The sequence below is a fragment of a genome, unplaced genomic scaffold (genome assembly GCF_019419815.1).
Source record: "Pyrus x bretschneideri cultivar Hongxiangsu unplaced genomic scaffold, Pyrus_bretschneideri_v1 Contig20, whole genome shotgun sequence".
Lineage (NCBI taxonomy): Eukaryota > Viridiplantae > Streptophyta > Magnoliopsida > Rosales > Rosaceae > Pyrus > Pyrus x bretschneideri.
In genome coordinates, this window is record NW_025999502.1 from 4,055,296 (window position 1) to 4,067,308 (window position 12,013).

The 12,013-nt window shown below is 39.4% G+C and overlaps 1 protein-coding gene across 1 annotated transcript; it reads left to right on the plus strand.

The window, feature by feature from the left end:
• The first annotated feature begins 1,454 nt into the window (after positions 1-1,454).
• Positions 1,455-11,887, plus strand: LOC103939626 (pre-mRNA-processing-splicing factor 8A). The gene is made up of 15 exons (XM_048583897.1): positions 1,455-1,711; positions 2,380-2,503; positions 2,620-2,712; positions 2,845-3,235; positions 3,805-7,217; positions 7,350-7,603; positions 8,054-8,670; positions 8,752-8,858; positions 8,955-9,209; positions 9,323-9,796; positions 10,078-10,239; positions 10,377-10,574; positions 10,680-10,958; positions 11,102-11,344; positions 11,454-11,887. The coding sequence occupies exons 1-15, from the start codon at positions 1,470-1,472 to the stop codon at positions 11,643-11,645; spliced, it is 7,044 nt and encodes a 2,347-aa protein (XP_048439854.1). The 5' UTR covers positions 1,455-1,469; the 3' UTR covers positions 11,646-11,887.
• The last annotated feature ends 126 nt before the right edge of the window (positions 11,888-12,013 follow it).

The window sequence follows — 12,013 nt, forward strand, 5'->3', positions numbered from 1 at the left end:
CCCGTTGAATTTGACCCCTAAACTATTTTTTTGGTAAATTAACCCCCGAACTATTTAAAATTAGAGAATCAATTCTGTCAAATTCAAGGGCAAAATTAATCATTTCATCATCAATTTTTACTTGCCAGCTATGACTACCAATAAAATTTTGACACATGGATACATAATAATTAAAAAAACATATAGCATAATGAGAAAACATAAAAAAACAAAACGTTTGCATAACGGACCATCCCACATTATTTTGTTTTCAAATATCATAAGTTCATTAGTAGTTATAGTTGACAAATAAGAATTGATGAAGGAAAGACTAATTTTCTCTTAAATTTGACGAAATAGTGATGGAATCTATCAACAAGGGGTTAATTGACTGATTTCAAATAGTTAAGGGAGTTAATTTACCAAAAAAATAATAGTTTATAGGGTTAGTTTCAACTGGGGTAATAGTTCAAGGGGTTAAACAACGGTTTACCCTTTTTCATGAGTGAAGAGTTAAGATTTAACTAATTAAAATTTAGTTGAATTTCAGTTTCTTACATGTGACAACCTAATCTTAGTTTGTCTCAACTTTGAACCTTGTAACGATTAAACCTTTCCAATCATCTTCCTTGCTCACGTGGGTTACATTTTCTTTGAAAATTCTATTATGTTCTAGTGCATTACAACAATAGATGATAAGAAGTAAGCTTTTACCCAAATTTCTTTCTAAATTTCATTAGGGAGCTTCCAAGATAACTTTTTAGTTGTTTAATTTAAAATTTGACGTGAAAGTTTGGAGATGCTCTAACTCCTAAAATGCAACTATTCCTTTAATCTGTTAATATTATCCTTCATTTATAAGTAAGTACAAGATTTTAAATTCAACTCCCACGTATGATAGATCGATCTATTGTGCTGACATGCCGGAAATGATTGGGTTCAGACTAAAAAGTAAAATTGGATTAGGATTGTGGGTATAAATACAATTTGGGTCGTTCAAATGCTCACACCAACTACCGAAACAAGCCCATCCTGAACGGCGTTCTGATCCTCACCCCTCACTACCGTCACGTGCGATGCGACCGCCTTTCTCTCTCTTTCTAGCAAAAAATAAAAAAAAAAATTAATAAAAAAGATTTAAAAACTTTAAATTTTATCAATAAGTATAAAATAAATAGTAAATAAAATTAATAATTAAGATTATGATTGAATTTTTAGTGTAAAAATATGATTTTTTTTTGTTAAAATGTTATGGTCAAACTTCGAAGTATAAAATCACATCTCAACACCAACGCTGGCTATTTACATCTTTCACTCTCACTAGCGCTCTGAGAGAAGAGACGAGAGCCAAAGCCCGGAAAACCCTAGAAACCGCGAACCGCCATTGAAGCTCCTCAAAAGCTTCTTCGAGCGGAAACACAAGCAGGAAAGCTCTCTGTCACAAGCCTTGGGCAGGGTTTGGCATTCGATTCGGTTTCTGGTTCCACAGTATGTGGAACAACGGCCAGATTGCGCCGCCTGGCACCGGTGGTTCGTCGATTCCGCCACCGCCAGCGGCTCAGCCATCTTACACGGTGTTGCCTTCTCCAGCTGATGCCGAGGCTAAGCTTGAAGAGAAGGCCCGGAAATGGCAGCAGCTTAATTCCAAGCGGTATAGCGATAAGCGCAAGTTCGGCTTCGTCGAGTCGCAGAAGGAGGACATGCCTCCTGAACATGTCAGGAAGATCATTAGGTTAGTTTGCTTCTGCTCCACTGTGATGTATATATCTTTGTGTGGTTTTTCGTTTTAATTTCGGCGTCGAATATCTGTAGGTTAGGTTTCGGATAAAGGATTTGTTTTGGGGTTTTTTGTGCTTATTTTTTCAATGAACTGATTTGAAAATTTATACGAAGAAGGGTGAAGAATAGATTTGCTTAAGACCTAGTGTATTGTAGTCGAAAGCATGGAACCAGGTTATGTATGAGGTTGTTGAAGAGGTTAGGTTGCTTTAGGCGTTTGATATTTATGGTTATTGTTGAATTCTGATTATTTTGTTTGAGAAAATCTTTGGAGCGTTTGTCAATTTATTTCGAACACTAGAAGAAGCAGTATAAAATTGGATTTGTTTTGGTGGAATATGCGAGATAGAGAAGCTTCAGTTTCTCATTGGAGACATCTTTTAATTTCTGTTATACATATTTGGTTTGACAAATGTTGCTGCATTAGAATTTTTTTTTTAATTCACTAGTATGATTTCTTTTTTGTTATCACTACTTAGAATCGACATGATATATGTTTTTTCACGCTTCTTACTGATGTCCTTTGCCCCCTTTCATGGTTTCACATAATGATGTGCTTGTACTTTACTGCATTAGGTAGATCTTGACCTGAATAGTATTTAATTTGGTGTCTTTTGACAGGGACCATGGAGATATGTCCTCAAAGAAATTTCGTCATGATAAACGAGTGTATCTAGGAGCACTTAAGTTTGTCCCCCATGCCGTTTACAAGCTCCTTGAGAACATGCCAATGCCATGGGAGCAGGTACTTGTTCTACGTCTCTCATATCCTTGCAAACTTTTCATTTTTGATGTCTAGATTTATCCGTTGTGTGATTTTTACCGATGTGGCACTGATTTTATCAATTACTTCTGTAACAGGTCCGGGATGTGAAGGTTTTGTACCATATAACTGGGGCAATTACATTTATAAATGAAATACCTTGGGTTGTTGAACCCATCTATTTGGCTCAGGTGCTTATCTTTCTTATATCATTTATATGCTGCTTAAGTTTATATATTGTGCTATTCAATTCTTTAAGGTTTTAGTCTTTTCTTCCTCCTTTGGATGATATTTAGTGGATTTGGTGTATTTTATTTTTACAGTGGGGTTCAATGTGGATTATGATGAGAAGGGAGAAGAGGGATCGTCGGCATTTCAAAAGAATGCGGTTTCCACCATTTGATGATGAGGAACCTCCGTTAGACTATGCTGATAATCTGTTAGACGTTGATCCCCTAGAGCCAATTCAATTGGAGTTGGATGAAGAAGAAGATTCTGCTGTGTATACATGGTTTTATGACCATAAACCTCTTGTTAAGACAAAGCTCATAAACGGCCCAAGTTATAGGAAGTGGCATCTGTCGCTTCCGATCATGGCAACTCTTCATCGACTAGCTGGACAACTGCTTTCTGATCTTATTGACCGCAATTACTTCTACCTTTTTGACATGGAGTCTTTTTTTACAGCCAAAGCACTCAATATGTGCATTCCAGGTATCCGTATTTTTCTCTCTGTTGGCTTGCCACTTGTTGGAAGAAAAATTACTCTTATTTCATTGTTTTTGTTTTTCTTTGTTTGTTAGTGGTGTCTTTCTGGTGTCAGCCTTTTATGCATTAGACTGTTGTCAGTTCCAAGGGGTCTGCTTGCGGAATTGTGTTATTTCCAGTTTCTGATTGACATTATATCTTCACACATTGCATGATTTAAGATGTTGAATATGCAGTCTAGGGAAATTATGGTATCAATTTATTACTCCATTTGAGTATTGTGTTGGGCACATTCTATGCTTTAATTCTTCACTTCAAACATTTGGGTGCAGTCGTGGTTCCTTCTAATTTTTCACTTGCCATGTTGGATACTGGGGCCAGGCCAGGGTTATGTTTACGGTTTTAAATAGTGCTCAGCTGGTCACTGTTTTCCTCAGTCAAAATATTACTTCCAAAGCCTATAGTAACTAAAAAGGCCCATTAAGCTGCTAAGTTGTATCTATGTGTGTTGTTCAGTTTTTGTATTTAGCATTGAACTTATATGCGCCTCTTTTGTTTTGCTATACCATTTGCAGGTGGACCTAAATTTGAACCATTGTATCGGGATATGGAGAAAGGGGATGAGGACTGGAATGAGTTTAATGACATCAACAAACTCATTATTCGGTCACCTCTCAGAACGGAGTACAGGATTGCATTCCCTCATCTCTACAACAATAGACCCAGGAAGGTCAAGCTTTGTGTGTATCACACACCCATGGTGATGTACATAAAAACCGAGGATCCTGATCTACCTGCGTTTTATTATGATCCATTGATACACCCAATACCCAGCACTAATAAGGATAGGCGTGAGAAGAAAACTTCTGATGAGGACGAAGATGATATCTTTACATTGCCGGATGTGGTGGAACCATTTCTTAAAGATACTCAGCTTTATACTGACACCACAGCTGCTGGAATCTCTCTTTTGTTTGCCCCACGCCCTTTTAACATGAGATCTGGTCGGACCCGTCGAGCAGAAGATATACCCCTTGTGTCTGAGTGGTACAAGGAACATTGTCCTCCTTCATATCCAGTTAAAGTTCGGGTCAGCTATCAGAAATTGCTGAAGTGTTTTGTATTGAACGAGCTGCATCATAGACCACCCAAAGCTCAAAAGAAGAAACATTTGTTTCGATCTCTTCAAGCTACCAAGTTCTTCCAAACTACAGAACTTGATTGGGCTGAAGCGGGTCTTCAAGTCTGTAAGCAGGGTTATAACATGCTTAATCTGTTGATCCACAGGAAAAATTTGAATTACCTTCACCTTGATTATAATTTCAATCTGAAGCCTGTGAAGACTTTGACAACAAAAGAGCGTAAGAAATCCCGGTTTGGTAATGCTTTTCATCTGTGCCGTGAAATCTTGCGGTTGACAAAGCTTGTAGTTGATGCCAATATCCAGTTCCGTTTGGGTAATGTTGATGCCTTTCAATTGGCTGATGGCCTACAATACACGTTTTCTCATGTTGGTCAGTTGACTGGAATGTACCGTTACAAGTATAGGTTGATGAGGCAGATTAGAATGTGCAAAGATTTGAAACACTTGATTTACTACCGGTTCAATACTGGGCCTGTGGGAAAAGGACCGGGATGTGGGTTCTGGGCACCAATGTGGAGGGTGTGGTTGTTCTTCCTTCGTGGCATAGTACCTCTTCTGGAACGGTGGCTGGGAAATTTACTTGCACGACAGTTTGAAGGGCGCCATTCAAAAGGAGTGGCAAAGACTGTTACTAAGCAGCGTGTTGAAAGCCATTTTGACTTGGAGCTTCGAGCTGCTGTGATGCATGATGTTCTTGATGCCATGCCAGAGGGTATCAAGCAAAATAAAGCCAGAACTATCTTGCAACATCTCAGCGAGGCATGGCGCTGCTGGAAAGCTAACATCCCTTGGAAGGTTCCTGGTTTGCCTGTTCCTATTGAAAATATGATTCTTCGTTATGTGAAGTCGAAGGCAGACTGGTGGACAAATGTTGCTCACTACAATCGTGAACGTATAAGAAGGGGTGCTACTGTAGATAAGACAGTTTGTCGGAAGAATCTAGGAAGATTAACTCGTCTCTGGCTAAAGGCAGAGCAGGAGCGTCAGCACAATTATTTGAAAGATGGTCCATATGTTACACCAGAAGAGGCAGTTGCAATTTACACCACAACCGTGCACTGGTTGGAATCAAGAAAGTTTACACCCATTCCGTTCCCTCCATTGTCATACAAACATGACACCAAGCTTCTGATCCTTGCTCTGGAGAGGTTAAAGGAGTCTTATAGTGTGGCTGTAAGATTGAACCAGCTTCAAAGAGAAGAGTTGGGTCTCATTGAACAAGCCTATGACAATCCTCACGAGGCATTGTCACGAATTAAGCGCCACTTGCTCACTCAGCGTGCATTCAAAGAAGTTGGTATAGAGTTCATGGATTTGTATAGCTATCTGATTCCAGTTTATGAGATAGAGCCTCTTGAGAAGATTACAGATGCATATCTTGATCAATATTTATGGTATGAGGGTGACAAACGTCATCTCTTTCCAAACTGGATCAAGCCTGCAGATTCAGAGCCACCTCCACTCTTGGTTTATAAATGGTGTCAGGGAATAAACAATTTACAGAGCATATGGGACACGAGTGAGGGGCAGTGTGTGGTGATGCTTCAAACAAAGTTTGAGAAGTTTTTTGAGAAGATTGACTTGACAATGCTAAATAGGCTCCTGCGTCTTGTTCTTGACCATAATATTGCTGATTATGTCACTGCAAAGAACAATGTGGTATTGTCTTACAAAGATATGAGTCATACAAATTCGTATGGTCTCATACGTGGTCTTCAGTTTGCATCTTTTGTAGTGCAATATTATGGGCTTGTGTTGGATCTGTTACTTCTTGGGTTGACTCGGGCCAGTGAAATTGCCGGTCCACCCCAGATGCCAAATGAATTCATCACCTATTGGGACACAAAGGTTGAGACACGGCATCCTATCAGGCTGTATTCTAGATACATAGACAGGGTGCATATCTTGTTCCGCTTCACCCACGAGGAGGCTCGTGATCTTATTCAGCGATATCTTACTGAGCATCCGGACCCCAATAATGAAAATATGGTTGGATACAATAATAAGAAATGCTGGCCAAGAGATGCTAGAATGAGGCTCATGAAACATGATGTCAATCTTGGGAGGAGTGTTTTCTGGGATATGAAGAACCGTCTCCCTCGAAGCATCACAACTTTGGAGTGGGAGAACAGCTTTGTTTCTGTTTATAGCAAGGATAATCCAAATTTGCTTTTCAGCATGTGTGGATTTGAAGTTCGGATACTTCCCAAGATAAGAATGAGTCAAGAAGCATTCAGCAACACTAGGGATGGGGTTTGGAATTTGCAGAATGAGCAAACAAAGGAGAGGACTGCAGTTGCTTTCTTACGTGTTGATGATGAACACATGAAGGTGTTTGAGAATCGTGTGAGGCAGATTCTTATGTCTTCAGGGTCTACAACATTTACAAAAATTGTCAACAAGTGGAATACAGCACTTATTGGTCTAATGACTTACTTCCGTGAAGCAACTGTTCATACACAAGAACTGTTGGATTTGCTTGTCAAATGTGAAAATAAGATTCAGACCCGTATTAAGATTGGGTTGAATTCAAAGATGCCTAGCAGGTTTCCACCTGTCATCTTTTACACGCCAAAGGAAATTGGAGGTCTTGGCATGTTATCTATGGGGCACATATTGATTCCACAAAGTGACCTCCGCTTCAGTCAGCAGACTGATGTTGGTGTGAGTCATTTTAGGAGTGGAATGAGTCATGAAGGGGACCAGCTGATTCCAAATCTTTACCGTTACATACAACCATGGGAGAGTGAATTTATAGATTCACAACGTGTTTGGGCAGAATATGCACTGAAAAGGCAGGAAGCTCAGGCACAAAATAGGCGTCTGACTCTTGAAGATTTGGAAGTGAGCATTCTGTTATTGCCTACTGTTTGTTCCCCTGTTATATCCTTCTTTTTTTGTGAAAATTAAATTTTTTCCTTTGCTTTTATCTGGGGCTGTACATTATTTCTAAACACTTATTCATTTGGTTGACAGGATTCATGGGATAGGGGAATACCACGCATAAATACTTTGTTCCAAAAGGACCGGCATACTTTAGCATATGACAAAGGTTGGAGAGTTCGGACAGATTTTAAGCAGTACCAAGTGTTGAAACAAAATCCTTTCTGGTGGACACACCAGAGGCATGATGGGAAATTGTGGAACTTAAACAACTACCGAACTGATGTGATTCAAGCCCTTGGAGGTGTTGAAGGAATCCTTGAGCATACATTATTCAAAGGAACATAGTAAGTTTGCTACTCTATGTTGCTCAGTTAGCTATCAATTTTTAATATTTTATAAAGTTATTCCAGACCATAAGCCTATACAACATTATACTACCCTTTATTGCGTAGATACAGATTGCATAGGTGATAGGTGAATGAAAGATATTGACCTACGCAAGTGCAGCTGAGATACAACTAATCAGAACCCATCATTACATCGAATTAATAAAATTCATATTGTGGCTGATCTATGTGGGCTTTCTATAATCTAGCATTTGTTTTATGTGTTCTCAATTATATCGTGTGAAACTTATATATGATAGTGGAAAACATAAATATCATTTTTAACATATGTTTTCATATTTTAGTGACTCACATCATGTTATGGATTGCAAATAAGTTCTGTGAAGTGTCTGTATTCCTGTTGATTCAGATAGTTATTGCACATTACTGAACTCTTTCTAATTTCAGCTTTCCTACCTGGGAGGGGCTCTTCTGGGAGAAAGCATCTGGTTTTGAGGAGTCGATGAAGTATAAAAAGTTGACAAATGCACAGAGATCTGGGCTCAATCAAATCCCCAATCGTAGGTTTACTCTCTGGTGGTCACCTACCATAAATCGGGCCAATGTATATGTTGGTTTCCAAGTGCAGCTAGATTTAACTGGAATATTTATGCACGGGAAGATTCCAACCTTGAAGATATCACTGATTCAGATATTCCGTGCTCACTTGTGGCAGAAGATTCATGAAAGTGTTGTCATGGATCTCTGTCAGGTTTTGGATCAAGAGTTGGATGCTTTGGAAATTGAAACCGTGCAGAAGGAAACGATACATCCCAGGAAGAGTTACAAAATGAACAGCTCTTGTGCTGACATTCTTCTGTTTGCTGCCCATAGATGGCCAATGTCGAAACCTAGTCTTGTTGCTGAGCCAAAGGATGTGTTTGACCAGAAAGCGAGCAATAAGTACTGGATAGATGTACAACTCCGTTGGGGAGATTATGATTCTCACGATATTGAGCGTTACACCCGAGCTAAGTTTATGGACTACACTACTGACAACATGTCCATCTATCCATCTCCCACAGGTTTGTGGTTTTTCTGGTTGCCATATTGTTTGTCTTCCATTTATCTTTTTTTGGGAATGTAATCGTGCTTGTTTCATGCAGGGGTGATGATTGGTCTTGATTTGGCATATAATTTGCATTCTGCATTTGGTAACTGGTTTCCTGGTTCAAAACCGCTGCTTCAACAGGCAATGAACAAGATCATGAAAGTATGTCAATTGTCACTATTGAAGTTTTATGATGTACTTTTATTAGATTAAAATTTGTCAGATGCAGCTAACTAATTATTCTTCATGTTCTTGCAGTCAAATCCAGCCTTGTATGTCCTGAGGGAGCGAATAAGGAAAGGATTGCAGCTATATTCTTCCGAGCCTACAGAGCCATATTTGTCATCCCAAAACTATGGGGAGATCTTCAGCAATCAAATCATTTGGTTTGTTGATGATACCAATGTGTATCGTGTTACAATCCATAAGACATTTGAAGGAAATCTCACTACAAAACCAATCAATGGTGCTATCTTCATATTCAATCCAAGGACGGGGCAGCTATTCCTGAAGGTATGTCTTTGTTTCTGTGATATTTGGAAATTAGCCTTTCTTTCTCTCGCTCTCTTTTCTTTAACCTTTCTGTGGAGGTTTTGAACTTCATGTCATAAGTTCATATTTTGCAGGTTATCCACACAAGTGTGTGGGCTGGACAGAAGCGTCTTGGTCAGTTGGCTAAGTGGAAAACTGCAGAAGAAGTTGCTGCACTTGTGCGTTCTTTGCCAGTGGAAGAACAGCCAAAACAAATTATTGTGACTCGTAAGGGAATGTTGGATCCCTTAGAGGTTCATTTGCTCGATTTCCCCAACATAGTCATAAAAGGAAGTGAGCTGCAGCTTCCTTTCCAAGCTTGTTTGAAGATCGAGAAATTTGGTGATCTGATATTGAAGGCTACTGAACCACAGATGGTTCTTTTCAATATTTATGATGACTGGTTGAAGAGTATTTCATCATACACTGCATTCTCTCGGTTAATTTTGATTCTTCGTGCACTTCATGTGAACAATGAGAAGGCAAAGATGTTACTGAAGCCTGATAAAACTGTCATTACCGAGCCGCATCACATCTGGCCTTCTCTTTCTGATGATCAATGGATGAAGGTATGTCATTGTGCTTGTGCATTCCTTTTAAGTACATGTTGCTCTGCTAGCATCTTTTTGGTATCAAACACACACTAGTCAGAGTTGCTATGATAACCTATAGTCATCATCTGTTACCTTTATTGATCTGTCCAGAAATCTGAAAATGATTTTGATTTTTTGTACTCTGAAAGGTTAAGAAGGTCTATTCGAATGGAACTTTTGTAGATTTTGTTAACTTTTCATACTTATGCGTGCATCTGTCAATCTAATAATGTTTCTGAATACGATGAATGGTACAGGTTGAGGTTGCTCTAAGGGATCTCATATTGTCAGACTACGCAAAAAAGAACAATGTGAATACATCAGCCCTAACACAATCTGAGATCCGTGACATTATACTCGGAGCTGAGATCACCCCACCTTCTCAACAGAGACAGCAAATTGCAGAAATAGAAAAACAGGTGATGTTTTTCTTCTGGTGGTTTGAATTTTGATACACACAACACCCACACTTATATGTAGACTTGTTTTTGCCTGACTCAGTTATATACGTGGTTTTGTTACGAGTTAACTTATACTGTTCAATTTGCATTTTTAGGCCAAAGAAGCCAGTCAGCTGACAGCAGTCACAACAAGGACTACAAATGTGCATGGTGATGAACTCATTGTCACCACTACAAGTCCCTATGAGCAAAGTGCATTTGGCTCCAAAACTGATTGGCGTGTGAGAGCAATATCAGCTACAAATCTATATCTTCGTGTCAATCATATATATGTGAATTCAGAAGATATAAAGGTAGGGTTCTATTTTTTAATAAATATGATATTATGTAGCTTTTGTGCTTTGATCTTTTCTTATCCTTATTTTTTCATTGACATGGGAGCATGAATGGTGCTACAGGAAACGGGTTACACCTATATTATGCCTAAGAACATTTTGAAAAAGTTCATCTGCATTGCGGATCTGAGGACGCAAATAGCTGGTTACTTGTATGGCATAAGCCCACCCGACAACCCTCAGGTCAAGGAAATCCGCTGCATTGCAATGCCACCACAATGGGGGACCCACCAACAAGTTCATCTTCCATCAGCTCTTCCTGATCATGATTTCCTCAACGATTTGGAGCCTCTGGGATGGATGCACACGCAGCCAAATGAGCTTCCTCAGCTTTCTCCTCAGGTATTTTACCCAATCAATCTATTAATCCTTCTGATCTTTGATCGATTGTTACGCTTGTTTGTTTGGGGTTTGCCTTCCGTTATGGAGGAATGTGGTGGACAAGAAAATAACTCTTTTTGTTCTTTTTTTTTTTTCTCCCGCAGGATCTCACTTCTCATGCCAAGATTTTAGAGAACACCAAGCAATGGGATGGGGAGAAATGCATCATTTTAACCTGCAGTTTCACTCCAGGTTCCTGCTCTTTAACCGCATACAAACTTACTCCATCTGGTTATGAATGGGGACGTGTCAATAAAGACACAGGAAGCAATCCTCATGGATACCTTCCCACTCATTACGAGAAGGTTCAGATGCTCCTCAGTGACCGCTTCCTTGGTTTCTATATGGTGAGATTCGTTAATACCCTTAGTTCGGCCTATTTATGTTCCCACTAATATTGTGGGAGGGTCTCTACTTTTACTGGGCTAATTTGTTCATTTTCCTTTTTGTTTTTAGATTCCGGACACTGGTCCATGGAACTACAACTTCATGGGGGTGAAGCATACACCTAGCATGAAGTACGGCATCAAGCTTGGAACACCCAGGGAGTACTATCACGAGGACCACAGGCCTACCCATTACCTTGAGTTCAGCAACCTGGAGGAGGGTGACACGGTGGAAGGAGATCGCGATGACACTTTCACATAAACTTGTGTCGTAAGATGTAATGCAAAAGTGACACAGGAGTACTTTCGCATTCAGAAAAACCAATTCTGTTATATTCTAATGGAGCTTTTTGTTGTAACAATCCATTTATGGATGAAAATGCTTGTGCACCTGTAAAGCTACATGTGACGTTAGTATGTTCGTGTTTTCAGACGAGGCCTGTAAATATTTGATTTTGTAGCGAAGTACTAGTTTTGTTGCTGAAAGATGAAATTTCCTAGTCATACTCATAAGCTCTCCTCCTTGAAGTGGTAGAAAGTAGAATGCTTGTAGTTCAAGCATTCACAATTTTTTAGCAATGACTCGAGGATGCGGCCTGTAAATTACTTGAGTTACAAGTCTCGTAAAAT